Raw genomic sequence first — 24683 nt, forward strand, 5'->3', positions numbered from 1 at the left:
CAGCTGCGACTGACTCTTTGGGACCCTTTAGACTGTATCCCACCAGTCTCCTCTGTCCATGGAATCCTCCAGGCAGGAATACTGGAGTGGGTTGCCATTTCCTTCTCCAGGGGATCCCTTTGTTCCTGCTTGTTGTATCATAGTGCTGTTCCTTTTTATTGCAGAGTTGTATTGATTGTGTGGGCGTACATGTTTGATTTACCCATTCACCAGTTGGAGGGCATTTAAGCTGTTGCCAGTATGGGGTTATTATGAATAAAGCTGCGGTGCCTTTGTGTACAGGTCATCGTGCAGATGTTCCATTTCTCTTGGGTAAGTGCCTCCGAGTGTGATTGCTGGGTTACATGATTGGCGTTTAACTTATAAGGAACTGCCAAGCCATCTTCCACATTGATTGCTCCGTTTTGCATCCTAGCAGTGATGGATGAGGACCATGTATGGAAACGGTTTGCCTCTCTGTGTTCTGGCAGCATACACACGTGTACCGTGGAAGAGCAAGATAATAGAAGGCTAGGTGCCCCTTGTGTGCCACATGAGGTCATTCTAGGTCTGACCCAGGTGAATATCTTTTCAGGTTTCATCAGTTCTGACCATATTTTAAAGTGCATTTTAAAAAAAACGTATCCAAACCCTTGCTTTCTAGCCTGTAAATGCTGAGTAGTAGGTCCCGGGCCCTGCAGTCGGATTGCCTGAGTTTGGCTCCGAGAGCCCCATCCTGCTGGCTGTGTGACCCTGGGCAAACCGCTTAGTCCCTCAGAGGCTGGTTCCTCGTCTGGAAAATGGGCTTGTACTGTCTCTCCCACCTCATCAGTTTGCTGTGAGGGTGAAACCAGTTAAGTGTGTGTGAAGCTCACAGTTCAGAGTCTGGCACGTGTTAGCACTTGATGAGTGACTGCTGTTATTATAGATGGATGGCCCATGTGGAGCAGACGTGTGCACTGTCTCATTCATCCGTGTGTACATGGTATGTCTGTATGCTCACACTGCACGTGTAAATGTGTGTATAAGGACAGAGAAAAGTCTCTCTCCTTCCTATGTCTCCTAGGGTCTGGGTTACCCTCATGTGCTCACAGATGTGTGTGTGCTTTTTTGAGGTCACACGTCTGGATGCACACTCTGCCCCCAGGGACCAGGGTCGCCCCGTTCTCCATCTGCTCAGCTGTCAGCCAGGGGGGCTGGCCCTGGGCTGCCCTTGCCCACCCACTGCCCTCGCTGTGGATGGAGGCCCTGGGAATGGCCCTTTTAAGGGCCTGGGTGTCCTGTCCCTGGGCGTCCTCATTGTCCTTTCTCTGAACCAGTGTTTCCTAGATCTTTACCCAGGGCCCAGGATCCCAACTAGGATGCGTGGGGAGTGTCCTGAAGGAAGCTGAGGCCCTGCCGTTCGTCCGTGCATTCTAAGTGGAGGCTGTGGCGGGGACCTCATAGAAGAGATTCTCAGCAGCTGCTGGGCTCAGCATCTTTAAAAACTGCTCTGTTGACACTTAGTTGATGCACACTAGACCACAGGGGATTGCAGTATATGACTCGGTAGGTTTCGACACACGCAGACACCCCTGGGACCCTTACACAGCAGGAGGGCAAGCACGTCTGTCACTGTCACCCCAGGTGTCCCCTTGCAGCCCTTGGCGTTTCCCCTTCCTGCCATCATCCGCATGTACCCACCAATCTGCTTGCTATCACTCTAGCTTAGTTTGTGTTTTGAAGACTTAGTACCAAGTGGGGGAGGGTGGGAGGAGTGGAGGCCCTGCCATTGCTCCATGGACTATATCCAAATAAAAAAAAAAAAAAACGGGCTTCACTAAGTGTGTTGATTTTGTAATTCATCCACGTTGAGACTCCTACCAGTAGTTCATTCTTTTTTCACTGCTGAGTAGTACTCTGTTTATAGATGTACTACATTTGTTACCATTCACCTAGCAGGTATTTCTTTTTATGTTTTCATTTCTGCCTATGTATACAGCCCTGAACAGTGTGTGATGTTACTTTTCACCAGCAGTTTTTTGTTTGGAAGCAGGAGTCAAGCTATGTCTGAGGCTGGATTGAGCCCAGGGGCACCTCTTCTCGATGGGGCAACTACATCCAGCGCCACTCTTTGCTCTCACTCAACTGTCCCTTTCTGTGGAATGACCAACCCTGCTCTACGCTCTTCAAAGGTCACTCAGCTTTTCTGGGGGCCTTCTCAGACCGGCAGGGTCTCCTCTGAGCTATTCCAGCTTTCACCACTTGGTGGCTTTCTAAGCCCTTGAGCACCATTCTGGCTTCCTTAGAGCAAGGTGAGCCCCGCCTTGTAAGGTGCCCACCTCGTGGGCCTGGCATGCAGGAAGCTACACCATAGAAGCCAGGAGGCTGACGCTCAGGGTATCTGGCTGGCTCTGGATGGTGATCCTGGTGTTTGGGGCCATCTGGGAAGGAGGAAGCAAAGATGCAAAGTGATGCAAACCAGTGCAAACACTGGACCAAAGTCTGGGCCTTTCTGCCTCCTGGGACTCTTCCGTCCTTCTCTCCTCCCTCATTCCATCCCCTTCCTGGAAACCCCTCCTTTCCCTTTAGGGAGGGTAAGTCCTCTCGGATAACCACACTTTCTGTATTATTAAATTCCTGCCTCGGAGGGACCAATTTTGAAACATCCCGGAAGGCCTCGGTCACATTATATCACCCCCATCTTCTGCATCCCCTGTGCCTCTTCTCAAGATGACAGGATGGGCAGGAGCTGTCCTTCCTGATGGATGAGACACAGATCTGGGGAAGAAATGACCCTCCCGCCTGAGCCCCCAGCTGCCAGGACTTGTGCATTAGTGCTGCGAGGGCTGCTGACACGTGTCTCAGAGCCGCAGAGGGGAGGCCACTTACTGTGTCAGAGGAGCTTCCCCGATGATTTGGCAGGTAAAGAATCCACCTGTGATGCAGGAGACACGGGAGACATGGGTTCAGTCCCTGGGTCAGGAAGATCCCCTGGAGGAGGAAATGGCAACCCACTCCAGTATTCTTGCCTGGAGAATCCCATGGACAGAGGCACCTGGAGGGCTGCAGTCCATAGGGTCACACACAGTCAGACATGACCTAACACATGGCATTTACCAGAGAGGAAGAGTGACTTCCCCAGGGTCACATGGCCAGTCGGTGATGGACGTGAGCTACCTAGCACCACATCCCGTGTTCTTTCCTCTCTTTGCCCTGTCTCCTGGGTGCCAACCTCACATGTTTGTATGGTACCTTCTGAACCCAGCTCTGTTAATGGAAGGAAGCACAGGCCGGGGTGCTTGAGGCAGCTCCGAGTTCCTTGGAAGCCTGGGTGAAGAGGCCTGCCTGTGTCCACGGTGCTGTGGGCGTGGGCGGTGTAAAGCAGGAAGGCAGCCTGGGGCCAGGGAGGTGGCCCTGAAGGAGGGAAGAGATGGGCATGGTCCTGCTGAGGCTGCCCCACCCGCCCACCTTCCTGGCCTCCGATGGCAGCCCCATGCTCACGTGTTGACTGCAGCCTAGCTTTGTCGGTTCAGCTCCAGTGCCGCCTCCTCCTCCTCCCCTCCTCCAAGAAGCCTTCCTGGGAAGTGCCTTATCTGTACATCCTTTTGTGCTTCTCACTGTCTGCCATTTGTTTTTCAATTTCTGTCCATGTCTCATCTCCCTCCTTGGACAGTTGGCATCTTGAGGACAGAATCCATGTATGTTTCATGCCTTATCTTCAGTGCCTAGGACAGGGCTTGGCATTCATCAGTTACATAATGAATATTTGTTGAATAAAATAAATGGCATTGGTAGTGAATGACAGTGAATGGTGGTAGATGTTGGTTGCAAATGATTGCTTACCACATGGTGGAGGTTGGAAAATAAATGGTCGTCAATGCTAATGAGGAGCAGTAGATGTTAACTTGTGGTTGTGGGTGACACATGAGGGTAGATGATGGTGGTGGGAGGTGATGGGTGAAGGGTGGGAGCGGATGGTGGTGGGAGGTGATGGGTGAAGGCTGGGAGTAGATGGTGGGAGGTGATGGTGGGAGGTGGGCATAGATGGTGGTGGATAAAAAATGGTGGTAGGTGGTGGAGTGGGAAATGCAGTGGATGGTATCAGTGGCAAGAGGTGGCAGTGGTGGTGAGGGGCACTGGTGATGGTGAGGGGCAGCTGTGGTGAAGGGCAGCGGTGGTGGTGAGGGGCAGTGATGGTGGTGAGGGGCGGCGGTGGTGGTGAGGGGCGGTGGTGGTGGTGAGGGGCGGTGGTGGTGGTGAGGGGCGGTGGTGGTGGTGAGGGGCAGCGGTGGTGAAGGGCACTGGTGGTGGTGAGGGGCACTGGTGGTGGTGAAGGGCAGCCGTGGTGGTGAAGGGCAGCGGTGGTGGTGAGGGGCAGCGGTGGTGGTGAGGGGCAGTGGTGGTGGTGAGGGGCACTGGTGGTGGTGAGGGCAGCGGTGGTGGTGAGGGGCAGCGGTGGTGGTGAGGGGCAGCGGTGGTGAGGGGCGGCCGTGGTGGTGAGGGGCGGCCGTGGTGGTGAGGGGCGGCCGTGGTGGTGAGGGGCGGCGGTGGTGGTGAGGGGCGGCGGTGGTGAGGGGCGGCCGTGGTGGTGAGGGGCGGCCGTGGTGGTGAGGGGCGGCCGTGGTGGTGAGGGGCGGCGGCGGTGGTGAGGGGCGGCGGTGGTGAGGGGCGGCGGTGGTGGTGAGGGGCGGCGGTGGTGGTGAAGGGCACTGGTGGTGGTGAGGGGCACTGGTGGTGGTGAGGGGCGGCGGCGGTGGTGAGGGGCGGCGGCGGTGGTGAGGGGCGGCGGTGGTGGTGAGGGGCACTGGTGGTGGTGAAGGGCACTGGTGGTGGTGAGGGGCAGCGGTGGTGGTGAGGGGCAGTGGTGGTGGAAGTCCTGGGCGGTGGTGATTTCTCTTATACCCCAGCCCCCTGCCCTTCCCTAGGGGACCTTGGTCCAGCTCTTGGACTGTTAGATTCTCTAACGCTATGGCTCGTTCCTTTGCAGACTCCACTGGGGGCCCCTTCCCTGTCACCTCTCACCGATGCCACCACAAGCAGAAGCACTGCCCGCCAGTGCTGCCTGGCGGGGGGCTCCCGGCCACGCCGCTGCTCTTCCACCCCCACACCAAGGGCTCCCAGATCCTCATGGACCTCAGCCACAAGGCCGTCAAGAGGCAGGCCAGCTTCTGCAACGCCATCACCTTCAGTAACCGCCCGGTCCTCATCTATGAGCAAGTCAGGCTGAAGGTGGGGCCTCTCTCCCTGCGCATGGCTGCATTGCCTGGGGCCTCTGGACTTCCCCGCTTCTGCTTATGGCCATCAGCCCCCTTGCCCCTTCTCTTTTCCCTCTGCTGCCACTTCAGCTCTTCCTAATCCCCCCTCTCTCTCCTTACTCTTTCCTCAACCTTCCCTGCCTGACAAAGAAGGAAGTAGAAAGGGGAGTGGCCATGGAGAGGTGATGGGAGAAGGATGAGGGTAGTTGGTGGGGGGAGGTGAGGGCTCCTGGGGGAAGGAGAGGAGCTCCAGTCGTGAGTGAGCTGGGCAGAGTTACTTCCCATAGGAGTCTGCCTGGGGTGGTCTGCAGAGAAGGGTACAGCCCCTTCCCCTTGGGCTCGCTGATGGCCAGGGCGGGGCGACTGGGCTGGGGGTCTGTCTGAGGCCACGCCCCTGCCACCCAGATCACCAAGAAGCAGTGCTGCTGGAGCGGGGCGCTGCGGCTGGGCTTCACGAGCAAGGACCCGTCTCGCATCCACCCCGACTCACTGCCCAAGTACGCCTGCCCCGACCTGGTGTCCCAGAGCGGATTCTGGGCCAAGGCACTGCCTGAGGAGTTCGCCAACGAGGGCAACATCATCGCCTTCTGGGTGGACAAGAAGGGCCGTGTCTTCTACCGCATCAACGACTCGGCCGCCATGCTCTTCTTCAACGGGGTCCGCACGGCCGACCCTCTCTGGGCCCTGGTGGACGTCTACGGCCTCACTCGAGGTGTCCAGCTGCTGGGTGAGTGCCCTCTCCCTCCGGCCCCTCAGATGCAGGACACGCCTCCAGGGGCTGCAGTCTGACTGGTTCCGTTGGGCATGGGGCCGCCCCCCACACTGGGAGCAGTCCGGGGCCGAGTGGGAGCCTTGCTGTGAACTGTAGAGCATCCCTGCCTTCTGGCGCGGCTGTGGCTGTTGGAGCTTGGTGAGGTTCCTGCCCTCTGTGGCCCCACAGGTTGTGCCTTTGAGCTGTGTATGATCTTCATAATCATATATGGCAGCCTCAAAGACCACCCCCACCCAGGAAGTAATTAATGTTAATCATCGTAACTATTACAGTTTACAGAGTGCTTACTGTGTGCCAGGCACTTTGTTAGCGCCATTCTGGTAACAACCCTGGGAGGCCGACTCCATCGCTGGGCCCGTGGAGTTGAGTCTTAAGCTCAGGGAGGTTGTCTTCATCCCTAGGAAGTGCTGCAGGTGAGCTGTAGAACTAGCACTCTGTCCCGAGTGAGCCCCGGGCCCTGGGCTCTGCAGCCTTCCAGGAGGTCCAACCCCACCTTAGTGCTTTTTCATAGATGGGGGTGGAAGGGGTATTGGGGGGGAACAGAAGGCACTTGGGCGATCAAGACTCTTCTGGCTGCTCCTGGGCCCCCAGTGTGACTGAGGCTTCGGGGCAGTGAGAGGGCAGGCATCCTGTGGGCGGTCCAGGAAGAGGAGCATTGGAAGCTATTCTGGGGTTGCTAAAGTACCAGGCTTCCTGGCAAGGGCACATGCCGACCCCCAGATGCCAGGGCTGGAAGGGGCCTCCGAGTCTTAGACTTCCTTGAGTCTCACAGCAAGTTGGTGGCTGAGGACTGAGAATCCAGGTCACTGGGGTCCCACTGGACTTGAGTGTGTGCCAGCAAGCATGTGTGCACGTGACTGTGTGCACACAGACTGGTACAGGCCAACCCACTGGCAAACTGGCTGTGTCTCCAGGAGGAGCCTGGACGAACCTCAGCTTTCCCATCTGTACAATGGTCAGGAGGAAGATGAACCCCAATTAAAGAGGCTGTGAGTAATGTGCCCAGCCTAGTCCTGGGTATCAAGTCGATGCTCAGCCAACACTTGCTCTTGTCACCTCCCCTCCCTTCCCCATCTCTCTGCCTGCAGAGAAAGCTGCCGGAGGTGGTGGGAAAATGTTTTTCTTTTTGTCCTTTCTGACTTCAGAGCCTAGAAACTGTGAAGCTTTTCTTTTTTAGTCAGTTTTATTTGAGTAAAAAAGATAGTGGGGGAAAAAATGATGAAAGTAAAAACAGATGAGTAAACCCTTCTTTGAGAGGGAGGGATCCATGCTTTACCCACCGGGTTCCTCTCCAGAGTGGAATCTTGGGCCTGGTGTGTGGAGCATGCTGAGGATATTTGCAGAGTGAGGAGGGGAAAGTGGGGGATAGGTGGTAACTTGTTAGATGAAGGAAAAAGTTGAGGGGTGGCTGAGGGAGACCCAGCCCTGCTCACAGACAGCCCTGGGCTCACTGAGAGACAAAGCAAACACAACTCCAGACATGATCCAGGCAGAGCCCAAGCAAGGACAGTAAATCGCTGGATGCTGTGGTCACAGGATCTTGTCCATCTGCGAGACAGTTCCTTCCAGTTATCTTATTTACCCTTTCATCCCCTGGCCCTGGAGGGAGTGGTTATTATCCCCATTTGGCAGGGAGAAAATTGAGGGCTATGGAAGGCCTGCCTTGCCTGTGTAGGGATATGGCAGAGCGGAGACTTGAACTGGGTATTCTCGTGCCCAAAGCGGTACATTTCCCATTAACCACTGGGGGGTTTCAGCAGGAAGTCAATGGAGGATGAAATTAGTGAGGATGGATGGAGTCCAGGAGGGCTTCTTGGTGGAGGAGGCTTTGGCTGGGCCTACAACTTTGCAAGGGTGAGGATGAAACGGACATACCAGGTGAGATGAGGCTTCCTAATCTGCAGGGCTGAGGGAGAGGCCTGAAGAGTGATCTTGAAGGGCCACAACCAGGGCCGAGCCCAGGCACTGACCTGGCCTCTTTGACTATAAATAGGTTTTCATGCAGTAATTTCAGTTGCATTTGAATTTCCCGTCAGGCTCCTCTCTGTACACCCTGTAAGGCCAAAGCCCTAGCTGATTCCCGTCACAGCTGTAAATCACCATAATCCCTGGGCATTTTTAAACACTGATTATGGCCCCTAAAATGAATTAGCAGATTAAAATATGTCCTCATTTTGTTCTTCCTAAATTGATATTTTTGTAAAAAAAAAAAGAGTGAGAGAGACCCGTCCAGGTTACCTTCAGAGGTGGGCCTGCTGCGCTGTGCCTGCATCCCACAGCCCTGCCCCCGGGACATGCCCACTGCCCCGTAGGGTCTCAGGTCTCCTCCCCCCGCTCCCCTCTTCCCTCTGCTCCCGTCTGCCCGTCCCCCCCCCTCTCCGCCGCATCACTGCGCCCGTGTTTTTCTGGGCCTCTCTCTTCCTCCACCTTGACCCCCCTGGCTCCTCTGCCTCTCCTTTCTCCTTCCTCCGCTCAGTTTCTCCTCTGAAGAAGCCACTCTCTGCCTTGGTGGCTCTGAGGACGGGCCTGTCTTTCCTGTGTCTCATCTTTGTCCCCTAGATCAGTGTCTCATCTTTAGAGATTACCTGCCAGGCCTATCTCCCTGCCCCCATCTGTCTGGAACCTGAGGCAAAGCCCTCCAAACCCCGACTGACCAGTGTCTGCTCCTCAGACTAGAGACATCCTGGGGTCCTGGGCACATAGTAGGCCTGCAAGTCAGGCCGTGGGCAGATTGGTCGTCTTCCCCAAAAGGGTGGAGGCAAGGGCTGGTGTCTTTCCCTGGTTGACACCTCCAAGTGGGGGCCCCATTCCCACCCCCCACAGCCCTAAACATCACCTGGGCTCCCCACTGCCCAGGCCATGGCCCCAGCAGACCTGCTTCAGGCCTTCCAGGCTCCCTGTTATGCTGGAGTTCACAGCAGATCACCCTCTTCCCTCCGGGTGCCCTGGCCCAAGCCCTGGCTGGTGTCTCCAAGAATAACAGCTTCCTACCTCCAGGAAGAAGGACCTGCCAGCAACTAAATAAACACAAGTTTTATGGGGTGATTAATACTTGGAGAGATAAGTTCCTATCCCAGTTTTCAAGGTCTCCCTGCGCCTCTCAGAAATGTTGACTCAGGAAGAGCAGCTGTGGGTCCTGGCCAAAAGCTGGTGAGCCAGGATTCCACTTATAGGGTGCTCCTGCATACCCCTCTGTGCCCACTGCAGCCTGGGTGCTCTGCCGTGGTCAGAGGGGACACTAGAACTGGAAACCCAGCCACCCACCTGAAAGAGTTTTTACACTGGGAGACATACCATATGACTGTTCTGAAGTGACCTAAATCCAATATTGCATAAAAGTGTGGCTGAAGAATAAAACTATGGGGGTGCAGCTGGGGAGCAATCCAGAAAGACTTCCTGTAGGAGGTGAGTTTTAAGTCAGGAACCAGAGGAGGCGGGAAGAATGGACCTGTTGAGGAGGAACAGTGTAGGCCAGACAGGAGGGGTGTGTCTGGGCACAGAGACGGGGAACTGGCAGTCAGTTGGGGAGCAGGTCCTTCAGGGAGGGGGGTTAAGTGGGGGGGTGGTGGATGACTTGTGGACTTGAGGAGAGTGGGTGTGCATAGGTGCAGGTAGGTGCGTGTATCACAGGGGAGACTCAGCAAGAGAGTTGAGTTTCCAGCAGTTCTTGCTGTCAAGTTTTTAAGTAAGAGGAAATGTGGCCCAGAGATGGGAAGGGGCCTGCCCCAATTGTTCCAACTGGTCAGAAGCCAGGCTGGGCCCAGAATTCAGACTTTCCAGCTGATCTGGGCCCAAGGTCAGTGTGAGAAGACTTATTGCCCACTCACGATGTGTGGCTGAGCCCTGGAGGCTGTTAAGAGGCCATGGGCATGGGGGGACTCCCAAGGACTCATGATGTCATTTCAGGTCTTTGAAAAAGACCCTGTCTGCCTACTGAGGCGGAGAAGGCAATGGCAAGCCACTCCAGTACTCTTGCCTAGAAAATCCCATGGATGGAGGAGCCTGGTAGGCTGCAGTCCGTGGGGTCGCTAGGGGTCGGACACGACTGAGCGACTTTACTTTCACTTTTCACTTTCACACATTGGAGAAGGAAATGGCAACCCACTCCAGTGTTCTTGCCTGGAGAATCCCAGGGACGGTGGAGCCTGGTGGGCTTCCGTCTATGGGGTCACATAGAGTTGGACACGACTGAAGTGACTCAGCAGCAGCAGCAGCAGCAGCCTACTGAGGAGAAGGATGTTTGGAGACTCTCAGGGTCGCTTTCTGGGGGCCAGGCTGCTGCTGTGCCAGTTTCTGGGGCGGTGGGCCAGCCTGGCTGCCCAGCAGTGAGAGGCCTGGACCTCTCTATAGATAAGGCCAGGGGTCAGGTCCTTATCGTGGCTGTGCCCAGCTTGTGGTACAGAGCATGAGGCATCCCGGCCGGTTGAGGACCACGCTGCCATCTGGGGCTTCCACTTCCCAGGCTAAATTAATATTTACCTTCAGCTGTGGCTGCCAGGGGCTGAGAGGCAAATATTAGCTTAAGGAGCCCAAGCCAAGCCCTTGGGATGAAGAGATGAGGATGCTGATCGTGGTGTCTTTCCCTTTGATGGTTTTCGTTTCTTCTTAGTTTAAAAAAAAAAAAATTCTTGCTGTTCCTTCTGCTTCAGACTCTTCCAGTGCTGCTTTTTACTCACCTCAAATTCTGCCAGTTATATCAAGGCCCCGTACCAAACCCTCCCCCCCACTGGGAAGCCTCCCCTGACCTACTCTGTTCTTCATGACTCTTCCTCTTGCTGAAGCGAGTGGAGGTCTACTCCATAACAGGGGTTCTGTATCATGTATTTGTCCTGCTCTTTAAAAATACAGTAGAGATCTTCTTTGATTACATTCTAAAGAAAGTTATTATTGTGCCTATTTTTCAGGTAAGGAAACCGAGGCTCAGAGAGGTCTGACAACCTGTCCATGGTCACACCGCTTAGTAGAGCTGGGACTTGAGCTCAGAAGTGTGGGCTACATTACTCCCCAGCCTCTGTAAACAGGAATCTCTCTGGTCTCCCTATTATGTCTAGATACCCCCAAGGGTGGGGATTTTGGCCCCCTGTGTCTTCCAGAATAGAGCTTACAAGAGCTCAAGGCATCGGGGATCAGCCATGTGTGTTGGACACAGATAGGCCACCAAGGGCCCTGGCAGAGACCAAGAGGGGTGGTGGGTACCCATTGTTCTGTTTAGTGGTGAGGGTGGTTCTGCATGCCTTGTAGTTCCCCGAAGTCTTTTGAAGGCTTTGGTTGATCCCGTCATTCACAGCATGCTCTAGTTTTCTACCAGAATGAACCTATATAAAGTGCAAGCATATATAATTGCCAATAGCAGGCTGTTTCTAATGTCCAGAAATGGCAGTTTTGTGCTTTCCTATCTAGTACCTCTTTGGCCCAAGATACAGTTCTGGGGAACTTGGAGAGGCCTGGTGGCCCCAGGAAGGGAGGAGCTGGGGTCTTGGGGATGAAGCCCTCATTTGAGAGACAGGAGGCCTGACTGAATCAAGACTCTTCTTGGCCGCTCACTGACTTTGGGCACGTCTCTCAGCATCTCTGTGCCTGGCCCTCCTCTTCTGATATCTGGACATAATTATACACGCACCGTTTACCTCACAGATAGTCTGTGGGGCTTCCGGACACGTAAAAGTGTTTACACAAATGGGAAGGACTGTTGTTTTTAGGTTAAAAAGGAATATCTAATTTAAAAACACCACCAAAGTAGACAATCCTCCACCTGTCCTCTCATTGAGAGGGACAAGTGCCTGTGTCTGGATAGAAGTCAAACCATGCGATCTAAATTATTTCTTGGCATAAGGCCTATGATTCTCCAGCTGGGTTCCTTGGAGCACTGGGGTTCTACAGAGGCATCTCTGAGGGTGGCTGAGTCGCCAGGCTCTGTGGTCACCTCTTAGACATCAACCAGAGTTTTCAGTTCCTTTGGACGAATGATTCTATTGCTTGGGAAAAAAAAAAAAGTTTGAGACCCACCAGACCAGATGATTCTGGGGATCTATCCATCTACGATTCCATGGCTTGAAGACTCTATAAAAGAATCTATGACTCTGAGGGCTTCTGGAACATTCTGCCCTTTGCTCCATGAGCCTCAGAAGTGTGTTTTTCTCTCCCAGTTTTCCTGTGGTTGGGTTTATATGGAGAGGGTGGAGGTGGTGTGGGTTTATATGGAGAGGGTGGAGGTGGTGTGGGTCTCAGGGCACTTCCCAGAAGGGTGGAGGAAACCTTTGCCCATCTCAGCCATGCACCCACCCTCACGGCTCCTTTCCCTGCCCCGTGCCAGCTGCGAACCAGCAGGAGGATGTTTATGGACACAGTAAATGGGTTGGTGTGCCTTCCATACAGGGGCCGGCAGAGGTCCGCCAGCTGGCTGGGCGGCTGCAGGCTGACCCGTGGTTAAAGATTATCCAGTGCTGCGGATGTGAGAATCTAAACAAACAAGACTTGGATTGATGGCTGGCCCTGCTTCAGAGGAGCCTCTGCTGCAGCACCCAGGCCCCGGTTACCCCACACTGCCTGGCAGAGTGTAGATCTCTGGGCAGGAGCTGCCTGAGTGCCCTCCGCCTGGCACCTCCCGCTCCTTTCCCTTCCTTTCTGCTTGCTGGTTTTGCTCAGACTTTTCTCCCCAGGCATTTGCTAATGCAGTTTTCCCACCCGAGTGCCTCTTGCTTCTGTCAGTCCAAATGCTCTTGTCCTTCAGGGCCTGGGTCAAATCTTGTTTCTGAGATGCCATCTCTGACTCACCCTGAAACAGAAGTTCTTAGCCTCAGTTGGACAGCATTATCCTAACAGGGAGATTTATTCTAAAGAAGAGACGGCTCAGAGGGAGCCCCAGGGAGTGGGTATGGGACACTTGCATCTATGAAAGGATTTTTTTTCTAACAGTCACAGGTGTTCAAAGGTAGGGAATAGATGGCCTTGAGAAGTGGTGAGCTTCTTGTCCCCAGGGGCATTCTAGCCAAGGCTAGGTGAGAACTTGGCAGAAATAAGCAGATTTCCTTATTCTCCTCTAAGGTCTTGCCATACCTGAGATACTGAGAATTTTAATGACTCCAAGCTTCACGTCTCCCAAGGGCTCCTGGCTTCACAGGGCCTGGGTCCTGGCTGTTTCTCCTTAACCCCTGTCCAGGGCTAGGCACACAGGGCTCAATGGGTGGGTATGCCAGGTGCCTTCCCGAAGAGGGGAAGCCCAGGCCTCCTTGCCCTTTGCAGGGCCTGGTTCTTTCTGCCCTGGCCCAGGGGATATGCCAAGCCAGCACCAGGTGCTAGGTGAGGCAGGAGCTGAAGATGGACAAGTTCTTTCTTGACAAAGGGGCCACGAGAGGGGAGCCAGCTTTGTAGCTTCTCCTGTGACCCTGTGCCACCTCTCACCCATCATAAACAACTCTCAAGTAGGCAGCCACATGTCCCAGGCCCGGATTAGATAACTCGTTGCTTCAAATATGGGGTCATCCCACTGATGGAGGTTGCAGGCCAGCCGTCTGTGCCCCAGGGTGCAGTCCTGGGCTGAGGTGGGGCCATGATGTTCTCCCCTGGCTTTGGCGGCATGGCCCCTTCTCTGACCCCCAACTTGATGGGGACTCATTCCGCGAGGACCTTTGTCGTCCCCTCTGTAGAGGGTGCCCTGACCTGCTCCTCTATCTCGGGTTTCATCTATTTCAGGGCCTCGTGCAGACGGGCACACTGATGGGATGGTTATTTTGGAGCTTGCTGGCGGCTTGCAGCTGCTCCTGACCCCAGGGGTGGAGGGGCTGGGAGAGGAGACATACTTGGGCTGGGCAGTGGCCCCAGGGGTTCTGTTTTTAGCTGGTTCCCAGCACCTCTTGTACCTCCTCTGCCAACTCCTGTGATATTTCAAGCAAGGTCAAAGGGGTCACTTTCTTGCCCCTTCTCCTCTTTCTTTTCCCACTGTTTCTCCTTCTTTCTCTTCTTTTGTCTCTAATCTCCACTTGAAGCTTCTCCTTCCTGGTCTTTAGTCGGTGAGGTCATTCAGCGATTTTGTCCTGGGTGCTTATCATGGCTGATGCAAAGTCCTAGGTTCAAACATTTAGTTGCCCGGGTGCAGGTGGACCTGATTTTGACAAACTCAACCTGAGCAAATGCTAATAAGAGAAGTTGTCAAGTATCTAGGTGCCAGGGGCTTCGCACTCTACTTCTCATCCCTTCAACAATATCGCAAAGCAGGTATTACTACCCCTGATCTCTAGGTGAGTGATCAGGGACTGGAGGAAAGTGGCTCCCCCACAGGCCACCAGTCAAGTGCTGGGTCAGACATTCAAACCCAGGCCTGTATCACTCCAGAGCCTAGGCATATTCTTCTGAGCCATGTAACATGAAAACAGTAACAGTGGCTCATACTAACCTAGTGATTGTCTTGTGCCAGGTACTCTGGGTGCTTCATTCCACTGCATCTTCTTCACAGCATCCCTTCCAAAAGGGATTTCAGATTTCATACCAATAAGGAAATGCTGATTTCACCGCTATAGAAGAGAGGCCCAGAGGGCTTAAGCTATTTATCCAAGGTCATACAGCCAGGAATGACAGAGCTTGGATGGGAACCCAAAGTGATGACTTCAGAGTCTTGCACTGAACTGTGTTCCTATCTTGCCTACTGATGTATGGATTTGGTTACAAAAAACCCTAAAACACTCTTAGGTTGCGTTATAAGAAGTATACATTACTTATTAGAGGTGTGATGGCCACACTGTGCCTCAAGCTGATGAGAGGGTATCTGAGAGTGTACTGAGTCTGGCACTGCTCGTTGTCTAAGAGGTGGGAAGGTGTGTGTGGAGTCTGAGTATTCCCTGAGGAGGGCAGTCTTCAGTGTGGGGCTGAGAGGCAGCCCCAGAGGTAGCAGGTATAAATACAGGCAGGTTATAACCAAACACACCCTGGAAAGTAAACTGCATAAAGAGCAACATATGAGCTGACAAACAGTGTCGGGTGTGTTTATATGTACACATTTGTGGGTGGTGATCATTTTATTTAGGTTGATACACAGTCTACTCATTTTTAGTATCTAGTATTTTTGTACACAAATAGTTAATTTGTAAACACTACCAGAATATTTTCCAGCTGGTTTGTCATTTTTAAGAGTGTTGTTTTATGTTTGTGGTGGTGGTGGCAGTGGCTCTTGCATTCATTTTTGTTCTAAGTGTAGATCTGTAAATACAATTGCAGGATTTAAAGCTTTAGCATGACATCTTGTGTACATGAGGGGAGGGATTTGAAGGAAGATGCCTTGCAGAGTGGGTTGGGTGGCAATTGTTAGGTTAAGGGAATTTATTTTCCTATGGGGTATGTGATAATGTCAAAAGGAAGCATTTCTCCTAAACCTGGGAGTAGGTAAACTACTAATCGGTGTAGCTTTGTGTAGTATGCTAGTCTAAAAAAGACAATAGGTAATATAATGAAAAAAGAAAAAAGCTTTTATGATGGAATTTGTAAATAGGCTTGTTGCAGGGTAACCTGTTTTCTTGCTGTGATCTTACCACTTCAAATGAAGGTAATCTGCATAAATTTTGTATGGTAAAGGATCAATGAAATAATTTTTCCTAAGAGTTCAACAAATAAAAAAGCAACCAGAGAGGTAGATTTCAGTTTAAGAGAAGGAAACATTTTCTTAAAGACAGAGTAGCTCAGCAATGGCCTGAGTTGCCTGGGAGGGAGTGGGCATATTCAAGCAGAAGAGGACTCCTGTGGGGGCAGAGAGCAGGAGAGTGTACATCCAGCCCCATTCAGGAGTCTGTTCTGAGGGTCTGCCCAGCTCCGTGGACTCTGGCCTGATTGTCCTGAGTGTGTGGGTGGAGTTGGGTGGAGAGAGCAGCATGGGGTGTGTATGTGTGTGGCCCCCATGACGGCCTTGTTCATGTAAACCCTGGCTGAGCATCTCTGAGCCACTTCTCCATCCCTTCTCCTCTCTGTCCCCAATGCTCTGGCGTCCCCAAGGGCCAGTGCCTGGAATCCTTGAGGGGTCGGAGGAGCAGGACTGTTCCCTGGGGTCCAGGTCAGCCCACAGCCCTCCTCAGCCCCCTCAGTTGTCTCCCATGTCTTGCCCTCCTCGACTCTGCCTCTCCACAGCCCCCCAGCCTCTCTGCACCATTGCTGTCACAGAGTCAATTCCCTGGAATAATCACATTTTCCGGTTGGCTCCCTCCTCCTTACCAAACACGATGCTGGGAAATCCTGACCAGCCAGGCCTCGAGAGGCTTCTCCAGAGAAGCAGGAGACTTATAGGGAGGGCCCAGCATCCTCTCCTTGCTGGAGCCCAAACAGCACTGTTCCTGGATGGGGCAGAGGAGCTGGGGGAGAGCAAAGATAGGGAGGCATTAGAGAGCATCTCTGGATTCAGCTGAGCTGAATTCTGGCTTCGCTACCCCTACCAGTCTGTTCCTCCAAGCTTTGCTCCCATGCTGAGCACCCCCGCCATCCTTACTCAGTTCCTGGAGAGAAAGCACAGAGTCTCCCTTGGGGAGGCTCAGAGAAAAGCCTCCTGAGAAGGGATTGGTCCATGATAAGGCCAGCAGTGGCCCCAGCCAAATTTGGGGCCTCCCACGAAAAGGATCCAGTAAACCAATATGGCTTGAAAGTGGAGGGTGTGGGATAAGGAGTTGGGCAGATCACGCTTTAACCCTGGATCTGCAGCTTGGTTGTCACAGAACATCTCTGAGCTTTATCCATACAAAGGGAACACCTCTGTGGGGTGCTTTAAGGAGGAAATGCAGCAGTAATTCATTGCGCCTGGTGACTTTTATTACAAATTATAGGACTCCATAAAGCAGACTTAGCCAGCCATTAAGAAAGTATGGTCTAAGAAACATGGTTATTAGTGTAAAAGGGTATACAAGACACAGTAAATAGAAAAATTAGTTTTGAAAAGGAAATTTGTATAACAGAGTTCTTCACCTGGAGTCCATGGCCATGGATGCTCTGAAATTATCCACAGAATTTAGGGAGAACGTGCATTTTCCTGAGAAGATAGTTACAAGTTACATTTTCAAAGAGATTTATTACCTGTAAAAGTTAATAGTTTAAAACTACTGACGTTTATATAGTATGATTCAATTTTTGTATTAAAAAGAAAAATAACTAACATATATTCAAAAAAGGCTGGAAACTCACATCTAAATATTAATAGTATTTTCCTCTGGATGGCAGGCTGACAGGAGAGTCCCTTTTCTCTTTGCTGAACTGTCCTTTTTTTTTTTTATACAAAATACAGTCTGTATTACGTGTATGAATAAAAAGAGAAAGGGTTTGATTTCCAGTTGTCGGTTTTGAAAGGAGAGCTTGGAAAAATTCACTTAGCTTCTCCACTTAAGTGTCCTTCGGCAGAAATAACATCAAAAGCTAATTTTTGTGGTAAGATGAGACAGTTTGTGCAGAGAGGTATTCTAGAGGGGAGGATTACCTCTGGGCTTCCAGAGGCATAGAATATCAACATGCATTCAGCAAGTGTTTACTGTTGCCTTCTAAGTGCCCGGTGCTATCCTGGCTGCTAGGAAAAAGAGCCCAGGAGTTACTTTTTTTTAATCCGACTTTTATAAGTGTACCATTTAGAAGTAATCATGTTTTTAGTTTTGGTGTCTTTCCTGCCTGATGATCCTTTGCTTTTAAACAAATACGTAGTATGAGGTCCTGCAGAATGTGTGATGTTCAGTGGCTAAGTCTCGTCAGGCTCTTTTGAGACTCCCCATGGACTGTAGCCCGCCAGGTTCCTCTTCCATGGGGATTCTCCAGGCAAGAATACTGGAGTGGGTTGCCATTTCCTTCCCCAGGGTATCTTTCCGTTCCAGGGATCCGACGCAGGGATCCAACCTGTGTCTTGTGCATTGGCAGGCGGATTCTTGACCACTGAGCTACCAGGGAAGTCCCTGTAAAATGGCCGAACATTTTCTTTGCCGTTAGAAACTAGATGCGTCTTACTGGCAATGGCAAGCCACTCCAGTACTCTTGCCTAGAAAATCCCATGGATGAAGGAGCCTGGTGGGCTGCAGTCCGTGGGGTCGCTAAGGGTCAGACACACCTGAGCGACTTCACTTTCACTTTTCACTTTCACACATTGGAGAAGGAAATGGCAACCCACTCCAGTGTTCTTGCCTGGAGAATCCCAGGGACGGGGGAGCCTGGTGGGCTTCCGTCTGTGGGGTCACGCAGAGTCGGACACGACTGATGTGACTTAGCAGCAGCAGCAGCTTTAAAGACTAGTGGGAGGAAACTCACAGGCGTTGGGACCCGGGGCTGCGGCCCGCCTGACGGTCGCCCTGTCCCCCTACCCCCGCAGACAGCGAGCTGGTGCTCCCAGACTGCCTGCGCCCGCGCTCCTTCACCGCCCTCCGGCGGCCGTCGCTGCGGCGTGAGGCCGACGAAGCGCGCCTCTCCGTGAGCTTGTGTGACCTCAACGTGCCGGGCTCTGACGGCGACGAGGGCCCGCCAGCTGCCGGCTGCCCCATCCCGCAGAACTCGCTCAACTCGCAGCACAGCCGCGCGCTGCCCCCGCAGCTCGACGGCGACCTGCGCTTCCACGCGCTGCGCGCCGGCGCGCACGTCCGCATCCTGGACGAGCAGACGGTGGCGCGCCTGGAGCACGGGCGCGACGAGCGCGCGCTCGTCTTCACCAGCCGGCCCGTGCGCGTGGCCGAGACGATCTTCATCAAGGTCACGCGCTCGAGCGGCGCGCGGCCCGGCGCGCTGTCCCTGGGGGTCACCACGTGCGACCCCGGCACGCTGAGGCCGGCCGACCTGCCCTTCAGCCCCGAGGCCCTGGTGGACCGCAAGGAGTTCTGGGCCGTGTGCCGCGTGCCCGGGCCCTTGCACAGCGGCGACATCCTTGGCCTTGTGGTCAACGCCGACGGCGAGCTGCACCTCAGCCACAACGGCGTCGCGGCGGGCATGCAGCTGTGTGTGGACGCCTCACAGCCGCTCTGGATGCTCTTCGGCCTGCACGGGTCCATCACTCAGATCCGCATCCTTGGTGAGTGCCCCTGGCCACGTGCCCGCCTCCCTAGAGGTGCATCCTGAAGCTGGCGCCTCCAGGCCCAGCGTCTTGTCTTCCGTGGAGGCAGGGTCTGTCTGGGTTGGGGGGGAACAGCGCCCACCCTGCCCCTTACGGGTTCTAGTCAAAGAGTCACTCTTTTGTTTAGTTCATGGGACTCAATTTGTCTAGTCAGTGGTTCTCAACTCGCACCAGATAAACCATGGGGAGGCGGAGAAAAGCAGGGAACACTGAGTTTCACGCTCAGAACCCGATTCACCCACATTCCCACGTACACAAACAGCTCTCATACACATTGTCCAGTGGCCGTTTAAAAATGGGGGAAAAATTGTTTCCACTAGCAATGAACTTTTTGACGTTCAGTTTCCATTTATCAAAAAATGTGAACGAAGACTTCTACCTCTAAGGACGGTTGTGTGTCTAAATAAGATAAAGAGGGTGGTATGTCAGCAGCCAGGTATCTCTGAAGAGCAGTGCCTGGATCGGCGGCTTTTGGAGAATCCCTGGGCCTTGGAGGAAATGGGGTTGCAGATGTCTGGGCCTTCCTGGCTTTGAATGGACAGAGTTTGAATGGACTGGTTGACGTGGATTTGTATAAGCCATATTTTGCAGAGTGTTCTGCAGGATGCTGTGCTCAGTCCCTCAGTTGTGTCAGATTCTTAAATCCCACCTCCAGAAATTTTGATTCTGTAGATTTCAAATTAGGTCCTGGGCATCTGAAGTTTTTCTTCCTTAGCAAATTTGGTTAGACAAGTTTGGAGACCCCTGGGCCTCACAGCCCCCAACCTAGACCTCACCCCAGGAGATTTCATAGACATAATAATGTGTGTATGTGAGTAAGCATGAGTAACACTGTAAGACAGGCATACTGTGTCTACGCACATGTGAGTAAATGTATGTGTGTGTATGCAATGCTGTTGGTAATTGTGAGAGTTTTGTGAAATCAGGTAAAATCAGTGGAGACTTCCTCCTCTGGAAAAAGACCAAGTGAAGATGGAGTGTAAAATAAATTGAAAAAAGAATGAAAAGAAACGGGACTAGGGTGCTAAGAAATTAGGATTGAGGTAAGATAAGTCAGGGAAGAGTGAAAAGAAATCAGGATAGATAAGAAGACATCAGAAAGGAAAGAAATTGGCTTGAAAATTCAGGGTGGAATAAAAAGAAACCAGACTAGGGTGCATAAAAAAAAATCAGGCTGAGGTACAAAGATACTTGGCTACAATATCTTTCATAATGTTCAGGAGATAGTGCTTCTCAGATAAAGGATATTACATAAGGGCAAGGTAGTCTCTTGCATCAGCACCATCTAATAATAGTTAAGTAGCTTTTCAGTGAAGCTTCTGTTGCTCAAAGAGGCTTACTAGACTAGAGCAAAGGAGAAGCTTAAAAAACAAACAAAAACCCCAGGACTTAAATGTCCCGAGAGGGAAGTAGGCCAAGGTGGGCGTTGAAGATTAATCATTCAGAATTTAACATATGCTTAACAGTGTGCTCCTGAGCTGTCTGGGGAATTGGACATCTTGACTAGCGAAGTAGTGATAGAGGATCCTGACTCTAAAGCAAAAACAAATCAGTAACAATGTATGGAAGGATGATTAGTTAGTTCATAAAAGAATGCTTTGGTTTGTTGAAGGCCTAAGTGAACTAAGAATGAAAAGATATTTCCTTCACCCTAAAGTGAAGTCGCTCAGTCGTGTCCGACTCTTTGCGACCCCATGGACTGTAGCCCACCAGGCTCCTCCATCCATGGGATTCTCCAGGCAAGAACACTGGAGTGGGTTGCCATTTCCTTCTCCAGGGGATCTTCCTGACCCAGGGATCGAATCCAGGTCTCCCGCATTGTAGGCAGACGCTTTACCGTCTGAGCCACCAAGGAAGTCCCCTCACGCTAAAACTACAGCCAATTTCATGCTTCATGGTGAAACATTAGAAACATTATCATTGAAGCCAAGAATGTGATGAAGATGCCGTATAGTATCATTCTGAAAATGCTAACCAGTGAAATAAAGCAATAAAAGCAAATAGGAGGTATAAATTTCTGAAAGAAGGAGATGATAGTTCACTTAAAACGTGTTAACACTACTAAGATAAATCCTGTGGACAGCTAATAAATATTCTTAGAAACAGTGACTATTAAATGAATTAGAGTGACTAAATTAGACTGAATACTAATAAAAAACATCTCATTGGGCACGTAACGTGTGTAGGGCATTATGTTAGGGCCTGTGCGAAAGTCACAGTGAGTCAGGCTTTCTTCTCTCAGGAAGCTCGGGGTTTAAATAGGGAAATATTACAAAGTTACATTCCTGGGCAAAGAACAAATAATTTCCCAGGCTCTGTGATTGCTTATTTCCATGCATGGTGTGTATGACTGGTCAGTGCTAGATAGAGATTTGTGGTGGTGGGGTGGGGGGAGTCAAGGCTGGCTGGAGGAAGGGACTGAGGAGAGCCCCAAGAGAGTCCCTGAACAGTTAGCTCTTTAGGGCAAAAGCTTAGTCAGTCTCTGAGCCTTGTGGCTGGGCTGTGTGGTCAGGCTGCACCACCGTTTCTCTCCTGGGAACCTAATGGAGGATGGAAACTCGAGCTTTCCCCCAGTGAGCCTCTGAGTGTCTAGGTCCCACCTTCCCTCCCTTTTTGCAGGCTCCACCATCCTGGCAGAGCGGGGCATCCCATCACTCCCCTGCTCCCCCGCCTCCACACCAACCTCCCCCAGCACCCTGGGCATCCGCCTCTCTGACCCCTCGCTCGGCACCTGCAGCTCTGGCCCTCTGGGGAGCTCTGCTGGAGGTAAGTAGGCTGGCCCCTTTGGTTCCATGTGACTGTGCCAGCCCTTCCACCCTGAGGGACCTGCCCTCCACCCTGGCTGAGGCAGGTCTGCAGACTGGGCCCCGGAGGAGCTGGAGATGGGGCCCAGTGAACCCAGGTTGAGTGGTGATTCCTGGGCTGTGTGCCGTCCTGTCCCTCAGCTGGGCGGCTTTCTCCAGAGGACTTCTTGAGCACAAAGAACACCAGAGGGTAGCTCAGCAGGGGCCTCCCCTAGTGGGTTTCGGGCCGCCATCCTTCCTTCATCCTTCCCGCCTCTTCTCATTGCTTCACGGACACCCTGGCCCCTGGTCTGGGCACAGAGGCCAGAAGTGGGGCTGTCCAGAGTGCATCCTCTTTCCTCTTGTGCCCAGGAGGTGGGTGGTAAGGTAGCCAGGCTGATCCCAATCCATGGAGGAGGAGAGGCCGGGGCTTTCTTCATGAACCTGGGACCAGGTTCATGTCTCCCCCTCACTGCTGTCCCCATGTCCCCAGGGACAGCCCCCAACTCACCAGTGAGTCTGCCCGAATCACCAGTGACCCCAGGTGGGGGCCCGTGGAGCGATGAGTGCACCATTTGCTATGAGCACGCGGTGGACACGGTCATCTACACGTGTGGCCATATGTGCCTCTGCTATGCCTGTGGCCTGCGCCTCAAGAAGGCTCTGCACGCCTGCTGCCCCATCTGCCGCCGGCCCATCAAGGACATCATCAAGACCTACCGCAGCTCCTAGCCATCACAGACCCACTCGCTCCCCAGCTTCCTCCGACTCCGGCCCGGCTCCAGCTGAGGTGCAAGTCAACAGGGCCCCTTCTCTTCTTCCTCATTTTGGAAATTCTTTCCCCTTCTCATTAAACTTGGGAAACAGCCCCTGAGGTCTGGGGAGGAAGGGGTGTCAGGCTGGGAGGTGGGGGCAGAAGCAAGTCGTAGCTCTTCCCTGCAGGCTTAGGGGCTAAAGCGTGGGGGTCTCAGCCTGTCCTGGTCCTTTCCTGCCTGGGATAGATTCCCAGGAGGTCTCTTTAGTCTGTGTGGCACCTTTGTGAACATTAGAAAGTGTGTCCCATCCTCTGGGCAGATGCGGCCCTGAGCCCAGACACGCAGCTTGAGCCCAGACACGCGGCTTGGCTAGTGCAGTGTGGACTTGGACTTCAGCCTGTTTTCTCCCTCAGCCAGCTGCCCTTGAGCAGTGCACAACCTGTACAACGTTATCCCTGGGCAGGCAGCTCCTGGGCTGCTGCCTTACTCTCTGACCTTCCCCCACTGTCTCCTTCCTTCTTTCCCTGCCCCTTGGGCCTGGCAGCCAAGGGTAAGATGGCTAGTGGATCCCTCTCATCCCAGGAGGGCTGCCACCTCTGTGCCTTGACTGTCTCCCACTCACCCTGGATGGGTGAACAGACAGGCCACAGAAGCCTCTGTGTTCTGGGTTGCTAGCCCCTGGCCTGGTTGAGACATGGAGGGCCCCTTCCTGGTCATGGCCTGTTTGCCTCAGTGGGCTTGGGGATGCTTTTGCCTGGGGGCAGCCCCTTGGCATGGGCTGGATAGCAGGGTAGGTCTTCTGTCAGGCTTTAGCATCCCCGGGAGAGGCCAGGATCTTGGGTTGGGAGTAGAGGACTTCCTGGAGTAAGAAAGGCTTTTCTTTTTTCTTCTCCCTGTATTTTTATTTATTTATTTATTGGGTTTGTAGGGGTTAGTTTGGGTGGGGGGAGTGAACTCCCACCCCCCAGACTCCTATAAAGGCTGCCCTAGTAGGTAGAGTGCCTGGTTGGAGGGGCCAGCAGAGGTTGTCATCACTTAAACTCTGCCCTAAACTCCAGCGCACGAGTCCATAGCCAGCTCTGCTTACCGTGAAATAGAACTCCATAAAAAGGGGCCGAGTCGGGATGCCTTCTGGCAACTTGTGTCCACTTTCTAGAGAGGGCAGCAGAGCCTCTGCAGTGCCCTGGGACTAGTGGATCACCTGGAGCCACAGAATGCCCTTCTTCTTGGGCTGGAGCATGGGTATCGTAACTGGCTTATATACATCAGGAGGCCCGAGTTCCCCACTCCGTAAGGACATGAAAAGGTCTGGGCAGGCTGGGGGAGGGAAGGCCAGCTGGTCTCGTCATTGTAGGCGCTTTCTCCCCCCAGGAGAGAGGAGAAGGGGGTGGGTCCCAGCACCTCTAGGTTCTTGATCCTGATTTTGGAGTGAGGGAGGACCCACAGCTGCTCTTAGATTATAGTCATCTCAGCCCTGCGTGCCTGTCTTGGTAGGCCATGGGCTGGGGCCAGCTCTCAGAGTCCTGGCCAAGTCTCCCCGAGCCTCCAGCCCTCTGTCCCCTCAGATGGGTTTTTTACGCCCATTGGAGACTGCTTTGTTATATGGCCTGCAGAGCATGGGATTCTAGACCTGGCCGCTGACCAGCTGTGTGGCCCTCGCCAGGTCACAGTTGCTCTGAGCCTCATCTGCCACCTCTGTAAAATGATTGTTGGGGCTGTGGGAAGACTTTTTTTGTGACTCTTGGGGGGTTCTTTGCTGGTGGTTGCTATGGGGTGGGGTGGTGGGAAGCACGGGGCGGGGGGTGTCATGATGCCAGGCTGGCCCTGTCTGTACCTGCCTTGCAGGGCACCTTTGGGAAGTCACCATTCTGCCATGGGTCTCTACTCCCACTAACCCCGTAGACCTCTTCTGTGGGAGTGGGGTGAGATGGGGCTGGTGGTGGCCCCAAGCAGTCAGGGTGCCCATCCCAGAGGCAAGGGAAGTCCATAAGTGCAGGGGCTGTGTGGCCTGAGGGTCAGGGGGAAGAAGCCATCCATTCCATTGTCTGTTAGTGTGAGGGTAGCTGCTGCCTCCTTTGTGAACTTGGATCACCGTGTTTGTGAATAAAGGTG

General features: G+C 53.1%; 1 protein-coding gene across 5 annotated transcripts in view; it reads left to right on the forward strand.

Moving 5' to 3' along the window:
- The window catches only part of NEURL1 (neuralized E3 ubiquitin protein ligase 1), a 72965-nt gene extending 48630 nt beyond the window's left edge, over positions 1–24335 (forward strand). For 3 of the 5 annotated variants that reach the window (XM_055424731.2, XM_088842299.1, XM_055424733.2), the window contains exons 2-6: positions 4949–5190; positions 5622–5943; positions 18302–18991; positions 21653–21799; positions 22310–24335. In XM_055424731.2, coding sequence (XP_055280706.1) covers positions 4949–5190; positions 5622–5943; positions 18302–18991; positions 21653–21799; positions 22310–22548 — 1640 coding nt within the window. In that variant the 3' untranslated portion in view covers positions 22549–24335. Of the gene's footprint in view, positions 1–198; positions 313–4948; positions 5191–5621; positions 5944–6267; positions 6346–6499; positions 6506–18301; positions 18992–21652; positions 21800–22309 lie in introns of those variants that run through there. The other 2 variants (XM_088842300.1, XM_055424732.2) reach the window with 2 other exon arrangements.
- The last annotated feature ends 348 nt before the right edge of the window (positions 24336–24683 follow it).

This window comes from Moschus berezovskii, chromosome 12, assembly GCF_049115385.1.
Source record: "Moschus berezovskii isolate FMDL1 chromosome 12, NW_MosBer_1.0, whole genome shotgun sequence".
In the NCBI taxonomy this organism is placed as follows: domain Eukaryota; kingdom Metazoa; phylum Chordata; class Mammalia; order Artiodactyla; family Moschidae; genus Moschus; species Moschus berezovskii.